General features: G+C 54.7%; 2 protein-coding genes across 2 annotated transcripts; one reads left to right on the top strand and one right to left on the bottom strand.

Annotated features, from left to right (window-relative positions):
• Window positions 1–562: 562 nt before the first annotated feature.
• CATSPER1 (cation channel sperm associated 1) lies at window positions 563–9,489 on the top strand (the record flags this gene model as incomplete). The annotated part of the gene is made up of 14 exons (XM_081154915.1): window positions 563–728; window positions 820–956; window positions 1,070–1,568; window positions 2,793–3,005; window positions 3,695–3,808; window positions 3,958–4,117; window positions 4,399–4,490; window positions 4,639–4,782; window positions 4,906–4,969; window positions 5,195–5,267; window positions 5,395–5,455; window positions 6,542–6,617; window positions 9,192–9,306; window positions 9,463–9,489. The coding sequence occupies 14 exons, from the start codon at window positions 563–565 to the stop codon at window positions 9,487–9,489; spliced, it is 1,941 nt and encodes a 646-aa protein (XP_081011041.1).
• Window positions 9,490–11,712: 2,223 nt separating this feature from the next.
• CST6 (cystatin E/M) lies at window positions 11,713–13,118 on the bottom strand. Its single transcript, XM_081155071.1, has 3 exons — window positions 12,807–13,118; window positions 12,250–12,375; window positions 11,713–11,927 (listed from the first exon to the last, which is right to left on the bottom strand). Exons 1-3 carry the CDS (start codon window positions 13,050–13,052, stop codon window positions 11,844–11,846), a joined length of 456 nt encoding a protein of 151 aa, XP_081011197.1. The 5' UTR covers window positions 13,053–13,118; the 3' UTR covers window positions 11,713–11,843.
• Between the last annotated feature and the right edge of the window lie 7,266 nt (window positions 13,119–20,384).

Below are 20,384 nucleotides of genomic sequence, written 5' to 3'. Positions count from 1 at the left end.
CTGGCTAGGGCATGAGGATGGCTTCTTAAAAATGCTCACAGAACAAGAAGATATTCACATGCCATGTAAATGCCTGTCAGGAGGCAGTCAGTGGAGGAGTCCTGGCTAGATAAGATGGCCCGTCCTATAGATTTGGTCAGCCTCTTCCCCAAGCAAATCGGTGCCCCTTCAGTGGACCCATGGGAAGGGCAAAGCCACTAGAGTTATCTCTGTCATAGAAGATTTCTGTGCTCTTGTCCAGCTTTGTGTTGACCTGATGGGTCGCTTTGGGCCATTCTCTTCCCTCCTCTTGACCTTGGTTCCCTAATTTTACAGTGAAGGGGTCGCACACGATGATCTTTGATTCTGAACTATAGCCCAATAGGAGGCATTTGAGAATGAGGTCTGAGAGGCAGCCTGCTCGTGACATCATAGAAGGGAGAATTCCGAGGGAAGAGCCAGGCTTTCCTGGAGGCCCGGCCACAGCTTAGGTGAGAAGGACAATCAGGCAGGGGCCCGCTGGGCCTATGTCTTGAGCTCTTCTTGTCCCAGGGTTCCCAGCATAGTCATGGATCAACGTGCGATGGCAGAAAAGGCTCAAAATGAGGCAGATACCAGTGACTTGGCTGTATCCTCTCCCCCCAGCTTATCAACCCCACACTCCAGATCAGGTCACAGTGGAGTCCATCACCATCACAAGTTCCATCACCATGGTGTGTCCCATCATCATGGTGGATCTCACCACCCTGGTGAGCTCCAAGACTTCCCTGAGAGTACCGTCTCCCACCATTCCTCCCACCATCGCCACTCCTCCCATCATGGTGGGGCCCACCACTCCAGGTCCCTTGGCCTGGCTGCTTCCCGTGACACTGCCCTCTCCCACCACTCCAATGATGAGGATTTTGTTTATGACGAGCACCACCGTGGTAGCAGGAGACATCACTATAGGCCTCGGCACCATCGGGGGCCCCACCATGGTGAGTCCTACCCCTGTGGTGAGTCCTACCCCTTGGGGGGTCCCACCACCATGATGAGTCTCACCACCATACCATGGTGGGCTCCAGCATGAAGGTAAGCCTTACTGCCGCAGAGTCCTACCCTGACAGTGGGGCCCGTGAGCGTGGGGGGCCCCATCACTCTGATGCTTAAGACCACAGCAGGCACCATCATCATCAAGCCCACCAACCCAGAAGGCCTCTTCATCATGGAGAGAGCTCTTCCCACCACTTCCACGGGGGGTCCTCCCACCATGGCGCACCTCGCTACCCCAGTGAGCACCGCGCGGCCACCATGGCCACCACAGAGAGCACCACTGCGGGGCACGGCGTCACGATCACCCACCTCAGGTCTCTCCCGAGTCTCTGGCCCACGCAGGTCCCACGGTGTGGTCAGAGTCAGCTGTGCCCTTTCTCATGCAGCAGCCATGCAGCCTAGCATGGCGCACAAACGGAGCAGGGACTCCATCTGGACTCGGTCCCGCGCTACAGTTCACCCTTTGGCCGAGAGCTCCAGCGACGTCCACCCTCAGGACAACTACTCTAAAACCTCCGAAAGCTGGGCTGACGATGAGCAGTTTGAGAGATACAAAAGTGAGTCTTTGCCCACCCCACGCCCCCCTCCAGCTCCTGCTGCCCAGCCCAGATTGCAGCTCTAACTCAGGCCTGCACCAACCTTGCACAGATCATGAGGCTTGACCCTCACCCACAGGTACTTCTCAGTGGCTGTTCACTCACCTGTTCACCACCCAATCTTTCCTTTCTAGAACTGGGCCCCTCTTTAGGCTGTCAGTTGTTCACTCAGTCACTGCTTTATTCATTCGCACGTTCAGTTTTCGAACATTTCCCCTTATCTAATATGGGGACCTGGACGACTTGGGCCCTGGCAGCACAGGGAAGACCAGCCCTTAAGGGGCTCCAACGCTGGGGGTGGTCACAAGCGACCAATCCCAGACAGTGCAGTGATGGAGGCCTATCCTCCATGTCAGAACATTTGTGGATTCTTTTTTAAATTTTGAATATTTTTATTTTATTTTTTAAAAATATGTTTTGATTGATTTTTAGTAAGAGAGGAAGGGAGAGGGATAGAGAGATAAAAACATCGACGAGAGAGAATCGTCGATTGGCTGTCTCTTGCACGTCCCCTACTGGGGATCAAGCCCGCAACCCAGGCATGTGCCCTGATCGGGAATTAAACCCATGACCTCTTGGTTCATGGGGTGATGCTCAGCCACTGGGCCACACCAGCCAGGCTGTGGATTCTATTTGTCCATATTTTCCACACTAAGCTGTGAGCTTCTTGAGCAGTGCCTGAATGAGGGCTGTTTGAGGGCAGGGAGGGACCTTGGCTGCTAATGCACAGCCCCCCAAACTTGGCCCCTAGTAGCTCACAAACATGGCAACAGCCCCATGAACAAGCAGAGAGTGGGGAATGTCTAATGGATGGGGGTAGAGAAAGCAGCCAAGAGATGTTTCTGCAGAATCTTAAAAGGAGAGGGAGAGTTTACCAGAGGATAGGACGGTGTGGAGGATCAGGATTTCCACACGTAAGTTGCCATGCTAGCAAAGAAAGGAAGGAGATGTAGGAGCATGAACCCTCAAGGTATGCTCCAGTAGACCCCAAATCCCAAACAGGCTGGCATCTATCATGGGAGGAGCCGGGCCTGTGGCCCCAATACCAACACAGGACTAATACAGAGGCGCCTTAGTGAATGAATGGCAGGCAGGCATGAGGATGAACCCCACCCCAGCCTGACAGGAGGCCTGGGATCCCCAAGCCCCGTCCCACACAGACTTGACCTTCTGGCCCCCTTATAGCCAACAGACCCCCGCGGGCCCACAAGAAGGTCCACAGCATGAACGTCTGCAGTATGTTGTGGGGAAAATTATGCCACCTCTTTGATGGCCTCCGGGAAATGCTCAGGATCCTGACTGAGTCCCTGATCTTTGACGCCTTCATCTTCCTCGTCGTCTGCCTCAACATCATCATGCTTGTGGTCCAGACCTTCGCTGAAGTCGAGGTCCGGGGTGGTAAGAGCCGGGGAGCCCCGTTCATGTTGCGAAGGCTATTGATGTTGCTTCAGGGCTCCTGTCGGCCTGACCCAGTGCCAAGTGATTTATACAACTTAGCTTATTTGACCCTCAGCCCTGGGAAGTGGACGACATGGCCCAGTGTTAGAGATGAGGCTCAGAGCAAGCGCCTGGGTTGGCCAGGCCGCCGGAGACAGGCCCGCTGAAGTACAGGGTGTGCTGTTTGTGGCTACAGCCACTAGGAGGCGGGTCTGCTCCAAATACGCTGCTTTGCTGGGACCGCGCAGGAATCCAGACAGGCCAGAAGGGCCAGGAGATTGAGGAGACCCTGGAGGGGTGAGAGTGGAAAACCTGAGAAGGTGGCCCCTAAAGCCCTGGATAGCAGGGTGAAGGAAAAAACAAGCTGAGGAAAGAACAGGAATGGCTGATATTTTTTTTGTGCTCACTGGTTCAGGCTCCACCTTAAGCATCTTACTGTTAAATGCCTTTCATGTGCATAAAAACCGTCGGGCAGGCTATTGCCATTTTACAGACAAGAAAACTGAGGCACAGAGAAGTTAACAGACACAGCTATTTGGGCAGAGCCAGGCTCTCCCTAAATAGCTGTGTGTAAGGTGCCCGTGAGGAGGAGGCCAGAAGGGCCAGAGTGCCTGGAGATGGACCTTAGCAAGCCCTTGGTGTCCTTGCAGAGTGGTTCTTCGTGGCCTTCGACTCCGTTTTCCTCTGCATCTACGTGGTGGAAGCTATGCTCAAGATCTTTACTATGGGCCTCGACTATTTTTGTGACTCCTGGAACAATCTGGGTGTGTGGGGATGGGCGTCACTGCACTACCTAGGGAAAGCTGCGGACAAAAGGGGGACGGGGGCAGGGGGCATTGGCATTGGGAGGGCTGCGGGTGTGGGCCAGGGTCCTGGGCAGGAGCTGTGACACTCCGGTGCCCTGCGCCCGCAGACTTCTTCATCATGGCCACGGCCGTGCTGGAGTTCGTGCTGGTGCAGCTCAACTCCCGCTCCTTCAAGCACACTGTCTACAGCCAAAGAGTCTTCCGGATCTTCAAGGTCTTCAAGAGCCTGCGGGCCCTGAGGGCCATTCGGATCCTGCGGAGGCTCAGGTCAGCTGGGCTGCAGCTGCCCACCCTGGCGTGGGGGCTCCAAGGGGACACAGGCCTGGATTCCCAAGGAATGTGTTGTGACCTGTTGCGGGGATGGGGAGGGAGGCTGCAGACGCCAGCGGCTTGGGATCAGCCTCCTGCTAGATCATTCTCTTCATTTTCCAGAGAGGGGCTGGGATGCTTCCAAGTCGCTAGCAAGTCAGGGGCCTCCCCGGTTGTGTCAGCCCTGGCTCCTGGGCACAGACGCCCCCCCCCAACCACCCTGTCAACTGTGCCCACAGCTTCCTGACCAGCCTCCAGGAAGTGACCGGGACCCTGGTGCGGTCCATGCCGTCCATCACCGCCATCCTGATCCTCATGTTCACCTGCCTCTGTATCCTGGGCCGGGGCGCGGGGCGGCGGGGCGGCGGGGCGGCGGGGCGGCGGGGCGGCGGGGCGGCGGGGCGGCGGGGCGGCGGGGCGGCGGGGCGGCGGGGCGGGGCGGGGGCGCGGCGCGGGAGCTTGTTGGCCTGAACAGCCAGTCCTCTTCTCCGTGGTGCTGCGGGCGCTCTTCCGCCACTCGGACCCCAAGCGCTTCCAGAGCATCTACAGCACGATCTTCACGCTCTTCACCCTGCTCACGCTGGACGACTGGTCCCTAATCTACATGGACAGCCTGGCCCAGGGTGGGGCAGGCCCCGGGCGGGGCGGGGCGGGGCGGGGCGGGGCGGGCAGACCCCGCGGGCCGGGTACCCCATCTCCAAGGCGGGGCTGCTGATGCTGGCGGTGGTGTTCGCGGCTCCCCCCAGGCGCCTGGTACATCATCCCCATCCTCATGGTTTACATCGTGATCCAGTACTTCATCTTCCTCAAGTGAGGGGAGCCCCGCGCCTCTCCCCCCTCCCCCTCACACCCCTCCCCCCCACTCCCCACTCCCCCCTCCCCCTCACACCCCTCCCCCTCCCCCCACTCCCTCCCCCCCCTCACTCCCCTCCCCCCTCCCAGCCTTCTCCACTGGGCAGCCTGTTGAACCCAGAGGAGGGTGCTGGCCCCTCCCACAGCCACCCCCTCAGCACCCCACTGCTTCCCCACCTTCAGCCTGGTGATTGCCGTCCTGGTGGACAACTTCGAGATGGCACTGCTCAGAAGCCAGGAGAAAGTGATGGAGGAGGTACCGAGGGGGTGGGGCAGGCGGGCGGAGCCGGGAGGCCGGGAAGGGGAGGAGGCTGGAGGCAGGGGAGGCTGGAGGGAAGGGGGGCTGCTCCAGAGCAGCGGGATCACCGGGCGCCTCTCCGCAGAGGGCCGCCGAGGTGCAGGAGACGATGCTGGCCGAGTCGCTGACCGAGCTCTCCAAAGAAGGTGCGGGCCTTCCCCCCCTCCACGGTGCACGGGAGTCCCAGGCTCGGCTTAGAGGTTTAGGATCTGAGAACTTTCAAAGCTTAGAACTTTGGTCCAAAGAGCGCTAAGACAATCCTCCAAAAGTCAATTAAACTGAGAGTCAATTCTTGAAAGATTCGTTGGCGAAATACTAATTAGCCAAATTATGGTTCACCAAACACTCGTTTCTGTTAATAACTTCATAGCAGTGGTTTTACATGCTGCCTGATGGTTTCCGCTGACGGTTTTGTCAAAGATACACACTTGAACAGCGTCGCTCAAAGTGGATGGAGAGACTACAAAAATGAAGTTTCCTGTACGCATTCATATTTACACACCTGACTTTTTGGGTAATGGATTTGAGCCAGTTCCTTTACTTTCTGCTGAAAGGTCTTCAGAACTTTAGAGTCTGAGCTCCAGAATCCCAGTCTTAGGACCATTGACATGAGAGGAATAAGGGCCCTTGGGGGTCACCTGGCCCTTCACCTGCCCTCTCCATCAGGGACAGACACTTAATGCAAAAGAGCTTAAGCAAAAAGAACAATTAATCGGCTCAATGACTTAGCAAACTGAGAGTTCAGGGGCTTTCAGGAATGGCTGGGTCCAGGACTTGAATGACCGTCAGGATTTGGTCTCCTTCCATCTCTGCTCTGTAGGCCGCTGCGTGGTTTTATGCTTAGGGAGGCTCCTCCCTTGTGGTGGGAAAATGGCCACCCGCAAGTCCAATCTTAGATGCTCACAGTTTAGCCATCTCTAGCATCCCAGTAGAGAGGTCCTCTTCTCCCAGGAGTTCCAACGAAGTCCAGAAATTAGTCTCTTTTGCTCCAATTGATCACCTGCCTATTTCCAAACCAATTACTGCAGCCAAAAGGATAGGCTGTTCTGATTGGCCAGGCCTGAGTCAAACAAAATTGCTACACACTCCAGGCCTGGAGAAGCAATCTCTTTGAGGGTATCCTGGGCAAATCTTGTTAGTCCCTGTTTGAAAATCTCCATGACATGTGGGGTTTTCTCTGCTCCCTTCAGTCCAGGGATCCCCTTGACCTCCCCCTTCTTTCTCTACATCAGAGCCTGAAGAGGTGATAAGTGAACACACAAAGCAGAAGCTCTTCATTGAGAAAAAATTTGGGACCATGACTGAGAAGTAAGGAGACCCAAAGGGAGGGGAGGCCTTGGGTCTAAGGGGAGAGTTCTGGGGGCCTGACTGCTGGGCTGGCAGGGAAAGTACACTGCCCACCTCTGCAGAAGGGGGTTGGAGCACCAAGGCCTATGTAGAGCCTGTGGGTCAGATGTGGAAAACAGGAGTGGCTTCTGCTCAGCAAGAGTTAGCTTGTGCTGCCCAGCCAGTGTTGCTCAGTGGTTGCACATTGACCCATTCACTGAGATGTTGCTGGTTTGATTACCGGTCAAGGCACATGCCCGGGTTGCGAGCTTTATCCCTAGTGGGGGCCATGTAGAAGGCAGCTGATTGATGTTCTTCTCTCATCGATGTTTCTATCGCTCTTTCCCTCTCTCTCTCTCTAAAAATCAATTTTTAAAAAAATATTTTAAAAAAAAGAGTTAGCTTGTGCCACCAGGAGAATCCCACCAGCAGCACCTGAAGGGCCACGAGAGCCCCTCTGAGACCAAGGGCTAAGGGCAGAGACAGCAGAGAGGTCCTGAAGGAGCAACAATTCTGTTCATCTTCTTACTGAGCAAGCATCTCTGACCCTGGCTCCGGGCCAGGCCCTGTGAGGTCTCCAGGGACACAGAGAAGGGGACATAGACTAGCGCCTGGGTGTGAGGGCCCCATCTAGTTGTGCAGGGCCATGGAGAGTGGGCAGGCTTCAGCCAAGTGGAGGGTGAGGAGGGTGGACCAGGGAGCAGCTTGGGTCGAGCTGATGGTCAGTACCCCGTTTCTGCTGACTTGAAGTCAGGTGGGCAGGACAGCTAGGGACTCAGGGATGTGCTCCAGGCAGGGGAACCTGGGCACAGACTCCTGCTGCCTGGCTCTCCGGCCTGGCTCCCAGAGAGCCCCCTCTCTGAAAACTGGGCCTTAGCCCACCTCATCCAGACTCACTCCAAAGCAGCAGACAAGGCCACCTGACTACTGGCACCTTCCAGGCTCTCCTCACCTCGCAACAGAGCCCAAGTCCCAAAAGCCTTCCGTGATCAAGCCTTTGCCAACCTCGCTCGAGTCATTGCAGCCAGTACCACCCCCTCACGTCCTTGCTTCACCCACAGTTTCCCAAGCAGAGCACATACTTCACCTCTGGGCCTTTGCCTACACTGTCCTCTCTCCTTGGAATGCTCTCTGGCTGCCAGTGCCAGGCTGAAGTGGCCAAGAGCTGGGAGAGCTGAGTTCCAGTCTTGCTACTTCGCCACCTGGCCCTCCCGCCCACCCCCACGCTCCAGCCCCTTGGCCATCAGCCTAGGCTGGGCCCTTGGTGCCTCTGCCATACTTTCCTTGGCTGGAATCAAACCTGGGACCCTTCAGTCCTTGGGTCAATGCTCTAACCACTGAGCCAAACCAGCCAGGACCCTCCTCTGATTTTGAAACCCTTCAAGGGCTCCCGCCTCCCTGAGGATAAGGCCTGAGTGACTTTCTTTGACCTTTCCTGGGTGTGTCCACCTCCAATCTCTCCATTCCCTAAAGCGTCCTTCCCCGGGGCCCTCCCCAGCCCTCAGCTTACGCCTTGCTGTTCCCCAACAGGGAACGGGGGGGGGGGGGGCTACCTGAGCCGGGCAAACGCTGGTATCTTTCAAACTCAGCTGAGGGCTACTTCCTCGGAAGCCCTTCCCGATCCCCCTACTGGAGCCCTCGGTGCCGTGTTTACACGTGCCACAGTGTAAACACACTTGGTTTGCTTTCCTGGCTCTGCCACAGGCTGTGCTTCTTGAGGGCAGGGGCTGTTTCTTGTTCGTTTCCATGTTCCCTGAGCACCTTGCAGTGTAGTTGACTTCAGTGTTATTTGATGTGATGGTAAGGCAGGCGGGCGCTGAAGGCGTTAATGAATGGGTAGGCGGGTGTGTGCGTGGTGGGGGTTTAGGTGGACGACTGACTACACAGTATGGTGAAGGGGCGGGGTGGGGGTCCAGGGAAGAGTGGGTGGACAGGATAGGTGAGTGAGTGAACAGGTGGGTGACCGGGTGGCGAGTGGGTGGCTAGGTGGAAGGGAAGATGAATGGGTAGGTGGTGAGTGGGTGCATGGAGAGGTGCGGGGTCGCGCGAGGGGCAGGCAGATGGTGGGGGGATGGAGGGATGGAGGGTTGGGAGGGTTGGGAGGGTACACAATTAATACCCTCTGTGGTACAGGCAGACTTGGGTGGGGGCAAGGCCACACTCAGAAAAGTTGTGGCTGTGGCTGGAAATAGAGGTCTAGGGTGATGTGAGGGTGGGGGTGGGGGGAGGCAAGCAAGAATAGCCATCTGGGCCCAGCTGGTGTTGCTCAGTGGTTGAGTGTTGACCCATGAACCAGGAGGTCACAGTTCGATTCCCGGTCAGGGCACAGGCCCGGGTTGCAGGCTCCATCCCCAGTAGGGGGCGCGCAGGAGGCAGCCGATCAATGACTCATCATTGATGTTTCTGTCTCTCCCTCTCCCTTCCTCTCTCTGAAATCAATGAAGAAAACATAAAAAAAAAAAAAAAAAAAAGGAAAAAGAATAGCCATCTGTGGGGCTCTGGGGGCCCAGAAGGCCCAGCCAGCCTGTATTCACCTCTGCTCCCCCCCCCCCCCAGTCAGCAGAAGCTCCTGTTCCATTTCCTGCAGCTCGCTGCCGGGGTGGAGCATTATCAACAGAAGTTCCGCTCCCAGGCATCGGTCACTGATGAGATTGTGGACGCGGCGTTTGAGGTGAACAGGCAGGACCAGAAGGGAGGGGGTGGGATGGGGGGATGCTGGAAGGCGTGGCAGGGGGGCTACGCCCAGCAGTGGCCCCAAGTAACAGTCCCATCAGCATTGGAGAGGCAGAGGCTGACAGCCCAGCCACCCCCCTGTCATACACTGCAGGCTGGAGAAGAAGACTACAGGAAGTGATCCCTGGACAGGGACCGTGGATGCGGACTTCAGCCTCTGGCCAGCTGCTCACCGGGGTGGGTCGGGACAAGTCCCCAGACCTGCTGGAATGATTGTGGAGGCCTACAGAGCTGGGCCCCAACAGAGTTTTAAAACTCCAGCAGGCTCTGTGTCCTCATTGGCTGGGCCGAGGCACAGGGCAGGAGAACTTGTGTGTATGCATGTGTATGCACACCCTAGTGTGTGTGTGTGTGTGTGTGTGTGTTGCACGTGAAAGGCGCTGTTCGTGGTCCCCTCCAGCCCCACCAGGGCCCAGCATGGTAGCTTGGCCCAGGAGTGCATTAGCAGCAGCCAGAGGGGTGCCCTGGAAAGTGGGCCAGGCTCAGGGCTGAAGGGAGAGTGGGCAGGCATTCTGTTTCGAGGAGGAAGGCCTTCCTGACCCGGGACTCAGGATAGAGAGAGAGCAAGCTGGAGTAGCCCTCTGTTGTCAGGGCATGGGGGACCAGTAGGCTCCAGAAACAAGGGCTCAGAGCTCAGGAATCCAGGCCTACCAGCACCTTCAGCATCCATTGTGAGGATCTCATGAACCCAGAGGTCCCCAAGTGCCTGGGCCTGCACTGGGTGTTAGAAACCTAGCACTGAGTTGAGCACAATTTTGTCAACCAACCCTGTGCCTCTAAGCTGGATATGATAGTGGCGAAGCCTCAAGGCCCCAGGACAGAAACAGCACCTCCCCTCCCCAGCCTGGCTGACCCAGGGCCCAGGAAGAGGCTGTGCAAAGGACATGCCACCTGTGATTTGGAGATGCCACCTGGCAGACATCTCCAGGCCTTACTCCACCACCTCACACATTCATTCAACAAGCATTTCCTGCCACCTACCTGTGCTGGCCCCAGGCTGGAAGCTCCTGCTTGGTGACATAGGGGAGCCCTTCTAAGCAGCAGGCCCGTCACATGCCCCCGGGCTATCTGAGCTGCCTCAAGTGACAGACTTGGAAGCAGGACTGGAAGTTTTTCCAGCATCCTTAACTCCTCTTAAACCCAGCCCCTCAGCTCCTCAGCCTTCCATGTGGAATTCACACAGACTTTACATCTCCCAGTCCCTACCTCTAAGGCAGAGGGCAAGGCCTGGGAGCTGGGACTGGTCCTCATTAGATCCCAGCATTGGGCGGCAGGGGACCAGGCAGGCCCAGCAGGGTATGAGCCCTTGCCTGGAGGGGCACTCTCCATAGCCACTGCATTCTGCCTGCCTGGGCCTGATGGTACCCATACCTAGTGCTTCCAAGGGATGCAGTAACTGCCCATCCTGTCCCAGGTATGGGTGTTGGACAGCTCTGGGTAGAGCATGTGGGTCTTGGGTTGCATGTTTGGGGATCCATGTATACATCTCCAGGTTGTTTCTGGGTGGGGGTGCTTCTGCATGTTTGTGTCTGTGCATCTGGGATGCTAGGTTGTGGTTTTCTGGATATGTGTGGTGTCTGGGAACATCAGACTGTGTGCTTAGGGTTTCTCTGTGTGTGTCTGGTGTGTGAAGGAGTTCTGGATGTGTGTGTGTGGTGAGTATGAATTGTATCTACAAATTCAGGTGTTCATAAAGTGTCACAACTCTGTTTAATTTAAACCGTATCTGCCCCTCATCCCTCCTGGAGGCAGCATATTTGACCTCAGCCCCTTAAAGCTCCTTGTCCAGCCCCTTCCCAGGATCCTGCCAGGGGCAAAGCACTGGGAGGTCCCTTTGGTGTGTGGCCCACACTGTGTACTTGAGAGTCACTGTCCCAGCCTTCCTGGTCTCTTGACCTGCAGGGGCTCTGCCATCTCTGGGCCATATGTGGGTAGAGAAATCCCATAGGCTGGGAGCTCAGAGTCCTGGGGCCCTGATGGCTGGCCTCCCACTTCCACATGTCACCCTGAGCATGCCACCCTGAATCATCCAGGGGGAAGGAGGAGTGCTCAGGTGCTCCTCAGAGTATTCACTGACTCCTATCCTTTCCTCTCTGGGGCACCATCCCTCTCCTGTGACTTTGTCTCCCACCCCTTAACTCTGAGAATATTGAGAATCTAAAGTTTTGTTCTTTTACATTTGTGATGCTGGGGTGTTTGGAGGACTCCAGATTTGGGGCTAACCCTGTACACCTCAGAGCTGTCTGGGCTGGGACAGCAGCTCAGCTGGGGGGGGGGGAGCTGCCAGGAGTGGGAGTGGAGGACAGGAGAGAGGAAGGAGTGAAACACTTAGAAGAGACGGATGCAAGAAGCAGTGTTAGCAATTTATTGCAATGGATATGGTCCATGGACCCGAAGCACCCTCCACCAATCAGCCCACACCCTCCCACTCCGGGGCCGCAGGGGTCTGCTGCTGGGGTCTGCTGCAGGGGTCTACTACACAGGCACGCAGTGGTGCTTCAGAAGGCTGGAGGAGTTCTCCCAGGGAACCACTAGGATCTCAAAGTCGCAGCGCAGCTTCTGCAGACAGAGTGGGAAGGGGGTGAGCCTGGGCCCAGGCCTGCCTCCTCCCAACAGTCAGCGCTGGCCCACAACAAGGGGCAGTCACTGGCCCAACGGACAAGAAGACTAGATCCCAGATCTTTCTAGCCAACACTCTCACTCCAGGGGGAAGCCCCAGTCTCCTCTGCACCCCACCCTGACCTGGCACTGAGTCACCCAGAAGGTAGGGCTGTGTTCAGCCTGACATCAGTCTGGCCAGCCAGACCAGTTCAAGGTGGACAACCCAAGGCCCTCGGGTGTGGGGGACAGGATGGGGTGTGTGTAGGTGCAGGGCTATTACCTCCTCCTGTGCTCCTGCAGCCAGGGGGCAGGTGGTGAGGTCCATGCGGTCTCCAGTTACTGCATTCTTCCTGCAGGCTGTGCTCCCCATCTCCACGGTCAGGTAGTACTTAATGCCAGCCACCATCTGGGACAGAGAGCAGGGGCAGGTCAGGGGAGCTGGGACGCTACCCCTGACCCAGACCCCTCACCTCTCCTCACAGCCTCCCATCTCCCATCCCCTTCCCCTGGGCACCACACTGGACTTGGGATTCAGACCTGGGACAGGCCCATTCTGGGGAGAATCGCCGAGGGGGAGGGGCAGAGGCCTGGGCCAGGCAGGAGGCTGAGCCCAGGGCGCCTGAAGCCCACTGCCTCATCTCCCCACCTCCCTCCCCAATTAACCGGGCAGGGCAGTGACTAGTGTGAGGCTAGTGAGGCAGCTGTGCAAGGTGAGGGTTAGATCCTATTTGAAATTTAGATATTTTGTTCATTGTGAATTTCGGGCATTAATTCGATTTGTTAAAACACCCCGATCACTCCTGGCGGCCCGCCCCCCGCGCCCCCGCGCCGCCGCACCTGGCTCTGCGCCCTGAGGATGCGCGTGTCTCGGAAGTAGTAGAGGCTGTTGCTGCCCATGTTGTAGCTGGCCACGGCCGCCTGCGCCGCCTTCTGCACCTGGGGGTCGCTGGGGTGCAGCTCCCGCCGTCCTCCCACCAGGGTCTCCGGTGGCCGGGCCCCGGCGTCGCGGGGCAGCGCCAGGAGACAGAACGCGAGCAGGGCCAGGCCCAGCGCCAGCGGGAAGTTGGGGTGCGCCATAGTCATCAGTGCCCGGCCACGGCGGCCGCGCCGCTTTTACGGGCTCCGGCTCCCAGGCCGCGCCCCGCCGCCCCCGCCCGCCCTGCCCCGCGCCCTGTGGCCTGCTGGGGAGGGGGAGGGGTCGCGGGGGCTGGGCAATCTGGCCAGGCCCCCGCTTCCCAGCACCAAGGGGAGCAGCAGGCAGGCTTCAGCACGTCTGTGTGCCCGATGCTTGCCTTGCCCTCCAGGACACACCTGTCCTGTGAGGTAAAGGGCAGTGGCAGTCCCCAGCAACAAGTGCCACCATCGGGGCAGTTCAGGGAGGGCCATCCAGTATGAAATACCAACAGTTGCTATGAGCAAGTTCTTGCCATCACCACCACTTACTACCTGTAACCTTGGAGAAGTTACTTAACCACTCACTGCCTCAGTTTCCTCCTCTGTAAAATGGGGTGCTGTGAGGATTCTGTAGGTAAAGTGCTTAGAAGAGGCCTGGCACTGTTAATGCGTAGCAGGTAAGCTGGGCACTGTTTAACCCTCACAACCAGGATGAAGTGGGATTCTACATTTCCACTTAACAGAGGAGGAAGCAGGACACAGGGGACAACTGCTTTGCCCAAGGAGTGCAGCTGGTAAATAGTAAATGGTAATGCTGGCTTTTGAGCCCAAGCGGTCTAAGTCAGATCTTTCCTTTTGAACCAGACTGAGACCAAAGGATGAGAATTGGCCAGGAGGGGTGTGTGTCGTACCAGGTCTGCCACTTCCTGGGTGACTTCTGACAAGTCCCTCAAGCTCTGAGAGCCCCAGTATCCTCATCTGAAGAAAGAGGACAACTATTATCTCCTAAGATTATTCTATTAATGTCCCAAGACTGGGTCACCCACAGGGAAGCAGGGGGGGTCCTGGAGGTACCAGCAAAACAGGACGCTATAACTTTTGGGGGGAATAATCTGATAATAGATAAAAAAAACAGCATTGAAGCCCGGCCAGTGTTCTCAGTGGTTAGAGCGTCAGCCCACCAACTGAGAGGTCCTGGGTTCTATTCCCACCAAGGGCACATACCTCAGTTGCAGGGGAGAGGCAACCGATCAATGTGTCTCTCTCACGTTGACATCTCTCTCTCTCTCTCTCTCTCTGAAAAGCAATGGAAAAAATATCCTTGGGTAAGGATTAAAATAAATAAAAACAATTAAAAAAACAACCAGCATTGCCCGGCTGGCTGTGGCTCAGTAGTTGAGCATTGACCTAGGATCGTTGATGTTTCTTTCTCTCCCCCTCTCCCTTCCTCTCTCTGAAATCAATAAAGACATATTTTTTTTAAAAAGTACAGACTACTGATTGATATAACAGAGAGGAAGGATCCCACCAAAATCCAGACTTCTCCCATGTTTATTTCAATGCTGGTTAGTTTTTGTGTTTTTTTAATACATCTTTATTGATTTCAGAGAGAGGAAGGGAGAGAGAGAGAGAGAAACATCAATGATGAGAGTCATTGATCGGCCACCTCTTGCATGCCCCCTACTGGGGATCAAGCCCGCAACCCCGGCATGTGCCCTGATCGGGGTTCGAACTGTGATCTCCTGGATCCTAGGTCGATGCTCAACCGCTGAGCTGGGCAGTACAGTCTGTACTTTTAATCATGTCACTGGAGTGAAGCAGGATTTTTGCCCTTAGGACACTAACATCCGGTCAGTGCTTAGGGTCAAGGGTCTCAATTGGGGCTTGGAAGAAGGAGTGGTTTATAGTATGTGACAAATAGTTGATGCTTAGTAAATGGTAGTTATTACAGTTGACCCTTGAATTACACGGGTTTGAACTGCATGCGTCCCCTTATGCGTGGATATTTTTCAATAAATACTGTAAATGTATTTTATGATTTTCTTAACATCTTTTCTCAAGCTTAGAGTAAGAATACTGTACATAATACACATAACATACAAAATATGTTAATGGACTGTTTATGTTGTCGGGTTCCTGTCAATAGTGAGCTATTAGTTTGGGAGACTCAGTTATAGGTGGATTTTCAACTGGAGGTGGTCCTAATGCCGCACTGTTCGAGGGTCAACAGTACTGTGATGAACGAGGAAGCACCCAGCATGCCCCGGGGCCGGAGTGCGGTCACTGCCCAGTCCAGCTGCTGCCCCACCCTCTCAGCCCAGGTGTGAAAACAATCCTGGGATTCCAAGGAACTGTCACAAGTTTGTTGTGGGCTCAGGCATCTGTCTTAAAGGGACAGAGCCCAGTTTGTGGGAGAGCTGGCTGGCTCCAGGCTGGCTTGATGAGGAGGCCAAAGCCAGGCAGGAACCTGACCTGAGGGAAGCCAGGAAGGGGGAGAGTTAAAGGCCCAAGAGAGCAACACAGGGAGAGGGAGGAGAGGCAGCCCCAAGGGGCCAGGAGCCTCCTCGGGCTCTCCCAGGTCTGCTCTCGTCACTTGGAGTTCAGCCATGTGACACTTACCTCCAACGACTCCCCGGAAAACTAGTCAAGGCCTGGTCCCCAGCTCACGTGCCCCTACCTTACCCGTCACTCCTAGATGCTGATGCTGATGAGTCTTTTCCACCCCAACCTAACAATTACCAGGCCTTTCACCCACTGATGGATTCTCAAGAGCACTGCAAAGTAGTAAGCACCATCCTTACTTTGCAGATGAAGAAAGTTAATCAGAGAGGTGAGGACACTTGTCTAAGGTCATATAGCTAGAAGCAGTGTCTTGGTGAAAAGAGGGATGGGGGAAGGTATGTCCCTTGCAACCCAAGTCCAAAATTCCCGTCTTGGTACGAGCAGTCATAGAAGCGGGAACTTGGCAACTTACAAACCACAAAGTGACCACAAGTCCTTGCCAAACCACAAATGACCAGTGAGAACACCTGTACCTGACTGTAGGAACAACAGAAAGAACAAGATTGATCCCTTACCCAGCTCCCCCCTCCCTCTCCCATCCACCTAAGCCCTAACAAAAACCAGTTTCTACCCCCTCGGGGGTGGTGACTGCTCACGGAGCCTCACCCAGGTGGTTTTCAATAAATCTGTTTCTAATCCTCAACAAGCCTCGTACATTTCTCCATTGGTAAATCCCCCTAACAGAAGGGAAATTAACAACTACTGGGTTCTTGCTGTGTGCCAGGTCTTGTGCCAGGGACTCAACATATGTTCTCTCATCATAACAGCCCTGCAGAGGCAGTAAATATGTCCTCTTTTTGCAAGGAAGAAATGGGGGGGGGGTCAAAAGGGAAGGGTCAGTGGTAGGGCCTGGGGTGGTGCCATGTGCCAGCATCCTAGTATGTGAGTCCTGGACTGCTCCACCAGAATATGAGGTCTGCTGTGCAGGGCAGTATCCCTGGAGGTGAGGTACCTGGGAGAATTTCCCAGGGCTGGGTCTCACCTGGAACCCAGGCTTTAGCCTGGACTCCACCCAGTCTGGACCACTCTGGCTTCCAGGAGGCCTAAGCCAGGTGTGAGTTTGGTGTTGGCCAACCCCAACTGGCCATAGGGCACAGCCTCGTTTTGCTGTGGCCTAGACATCCCAACCTGGGTTGCCCATGGCACCACTCTCTTGCTCCTGGCCAATGGGTCTCACTGACCAGGATGGGCCCTTGCCATTCCCGTCACCCTGGGATCAGGCCTTCATGTTGTCTCCCCAACCCTCTTCATTGAACCCTTAATCTTTATTCTCTCCCCCAGGGCTCTGCTCCCCTTTCCCTGTCGGACCACATTCTGGAGACTTTCTGGCAAGGAAAGTTGTAGCCAACAGTGATTAGCTCCCCTCTGAGAAGGAGCTCTCCTAAGAGCAGGGGCTTTACATTCATTAGCTGGTTGAATCTTCACCATCCTGCTCAGCTGAGGTGAAACAGGCTCAGAGCAGCAAGGCACCTTGTTTCAGGTCACACAGCAGATAAAAGAGGAACTGAGATCAGAACTGGGCCCAGCTGGCTCTTCCAGGCTACCACCAGTCAAGGTCAGGAGTAACAGTAGAGAGAGCCCTGGGTCCCTGCAGGGAGCAGGCAATGTGGAAGGTGAGTTGACAGTCACGAACACATACTGTGAGCCTTTCATACTATCTGGGCTGCCACCAGGGCAGATGTCTTGGGCTTGGGTTCATCCTGTAGCCTCTCCCTACTTCCTTTCTAGGGGCAGCAGGACTCTTTCAGGACCCCGGAGTGCATGGTTTGGGTTCACCCCAAGCCCTGGCTGGGTGCAGTGGCAGCAGGGGTGACGGGGACAATGACACTGAATCAGTATTTGCTGATTTCCAGGCCCAGCCATGGCCGCCAACAAAGCATGTCCTGTTGGGCAATGTGGGCTGACATTTAGATAACCTGATCTCTATTCATCCCTATCTAGGTCTGTTTTCTCCAACACCCCCAGGCCTGGGGCCCTTTGTCAAGCTGGATGAGTTGGAGCTGGATCTCTGAAAGGCCACATTGTCACAACATACATTCTAGATGCACTTTGTCTCCTGCTGCTTCAGGATCAATCCAAGCAGCTGTGTCAGATGCAATAAGGGGCCCAGAAAAAGTGTTTGGGCCTTTCCAACCTGTCACAGGTACTGCCCGAGTCCCAAGGGAGAGGTGAGAAAGCAGGTCCAACCCCTTCAGAGACAAAGCCTGTGGGCGAGGCAGGGAAGAGGAAACAGGAGCAGAGCAAGCAGCACACCCCAGAGTTCTGCTGGGGCCCTAGTGCCAGAGCCACAGGCGGCAAAACTGGCAACCAGCATGGCCAGGACCTCTGGGAAGGGCGTCATGGAGGGAGAACCAGTCTCCACCACCTCATCATGCCCACTGGATTCTGGCAGTCAGGGCTGAGGTGGGGGAGGCTGTGGCCCTGCCAGGCACCTCCCTGCAAAGCACACCAGGCCTGTGTGACAGCATCACCGCACAAGGGTCAAGTGACTCTGGACCCATCCAGGAAAAAATCAGAAACATAGTATGGCTGAAACTCCTGGGACAGCCCACATTACCACCTCAGTCTGGCTTTCAGCCTGCACCCTCCCAAGAAGTGGCCTGTAACACAAACACCCGGTGTCCTTTCAAAGGACACTCACACTCCCCAGAGCCAGCCCTGCACTGAACCTTCACCCCTACCGACCTTAGTTTCCAACTACTCGCATAGGTGCTCTATTCCTGGTCTTGATTCCCTTTTCTACTGTTCTGAAGTGGAGCTAACATTCAGAGAAGTACACAGAACATATCTGTTCGCTTGAACAAATAATTAGTCACTGCCTGTATCACCACCACAGGTCAAGATATGGAAACTGCCACTCCCACCCCCACGCTGTCCCACTCATCACACCTACTTCCCACCCGAAAGGCAATCACTGTTGACTTTTGTGATAAGCCTTTTTCTAGTTTTACTGCCTCTGTAGAGATCCTCAAGCAAGAATTAATAAGAATAGAATCATACTACTTGATGTTTCGTTTGCTTAGTATTGAGATTCTCCCCTTGTACCACAGCAAGTTCATGTTCACTGGTACTGACAGCCACTAGCTGTTCCAGCTGGGGGCTGTTACAAACCAACCTGCTGTGGAGGCTCATGTAGGTGCAGGAGCAGGCCTGCGAGTCCTCAGTCATAGCTGGGGGAGTGGAATTGCTGGGTGACAGGGTGGGTCTTCGGTTTTACTAAAAACACCCACTGGTTTCCCCGTGTGCATACCACTTTATATTCCTCTCCGGATGTCAGTTCCTGCTGTTCCATTTCCTCTTCGGCACCTGGTAACGTCTGACTTCTAAGCACCTTTTCCCAGGTTTATCCACCTGGGTATCGTTCAGGGCCCCCTTGCGTCTCTTACCCAGCTTTCTGCGTCACCTGTTTTCCTCACTGCAGTTTGGTATGTGCTCTGGACACAGCCCTTTGTCGTTAGTGTTGCAAATGTCCTTTCCCACTCTGTTAGTCTTGCCCATCACTGTTTATGGTATCTTCAGAAGAACAGAGCCTCTATTAATGAACTTGAATTTATCAACTTTTTAATTTTTCCCTATCCCGAGATCACGAAAATCTTCTCATATTACCCCATCTTTGTATTTAATATCAGTCAGTCTCTCCTGACCAGACTGTAAGCCCTCTTGACAACACAGGGGTAACACCTGGACTCCATTGTGACCGAAAGAACTCATCTTAAAGGCCTATTACCCCTTGTTTTCAGTAAAATTCCATAGTTGAAATTAACCTAACCACATCCTTTCTTTCTTTTTCCAGTTGTGCCACTAAGCTATAACTCAGAGTATGTCTTTATACACTGGGCTTAAAGACTCATAGCTTTTGTTTGAATATTGCACTTCTTCGACCCAGCTATCACCACACATCACAAGCCTTCAACACAGGCTGGGACACAGCGCGGTTAGTAGCATCTTGCGACATCATTTCTTAGCATCGTATTCTGCAAAATAGTTTTGTCAATTAAATGGTAACTAGAATGTCTGCATAAGCATTATCTGACAGGCCCTTTGAGTGGCCCACTGACCATAGAAAACATCTTTTGACTACCTTGGAATCAGCTGCTGCCAGGTGACAATCTTGGGACAACTGGCCTCATCCTCATTCCCAAGCCCTAACCCTACCCCAAGGCCCCTATATTAGTCGTCCACAAGAACTCCTGGGGGCGCTCCACTGCTCTTTTCTGATCAACTCCCTTGTGCACAAGCTCCTTTCAATAAACTCTATCTTGTACTGAGTTCAGTGCTCATTTCTATGACATTGAGACTCAAGAACCTGACAGTAACACTCTGAGAAAAATTCTGTAGGCAAGTAGTTCCTCTTGCTCTACTGAAGGACTAAAAACCAGGGCTGGGTGCTACACAGCTAGTGTTTCGTATGATTATTACAACAACCTCATTTTCCAAGTGAGGAAACTGAGGCTCAGAGAGCCTGCGTAACACTACCAAGGAACACAGGGCTCTCAGGTACGTGGACTTCCAAGGTGTCGAGGGATAGTCCAGGTACTTCCTATCAGGAAGTCCATGAGCATATTACTTAGTCTCTCTGGTCCCTTGGCTACCTCACCTATAAAAGAGAAAGCAATTACTTATTATTGTGGAAGAAGAGTGTTTGCAAACATCTTAGCTGTGGGCCTGGCTCACTAAGTGTTCAACCAAGAACTGGATGAAAGTGTACTAGATAAAAGTGCAATTCACTCACACCCTCCCTGCTGTGACACTCATGCTCTTTCTGCATCCGTAAGACAGCAGGACAGATGGCAAGAGCCCATTCCTCCCAAAGGCTAGAAGACATGATGATTAGCGCGTGAACTTTTACCCACATTGGGTCTCCCTCTTCCTGGTACCTCTGACTCCCACTGACTTTTCCACCAGGTGCTGTCTAGCCCAGCTATTGACTCAACGGGACATCTGGAACACCACAGCCCA

This window comes from Miniopterus schreibersii (genome assembly GCF_964146895.1).
Source record: "Miniopterus schreibersii genome assembly, chromosome: 12".
NCBI classification, from domain to species: domain Eukaryota; kingdom Metazoa; phylum Chordata; class Mammalia; order Chiroptera; family Miniopteridae; genus Miniopterus; species Miniopterus schreibersii.
Note: the sequence above shows the minus strand (reverse complement) of the source record. Positions and strands in the feature narration are given on the sequence as shown.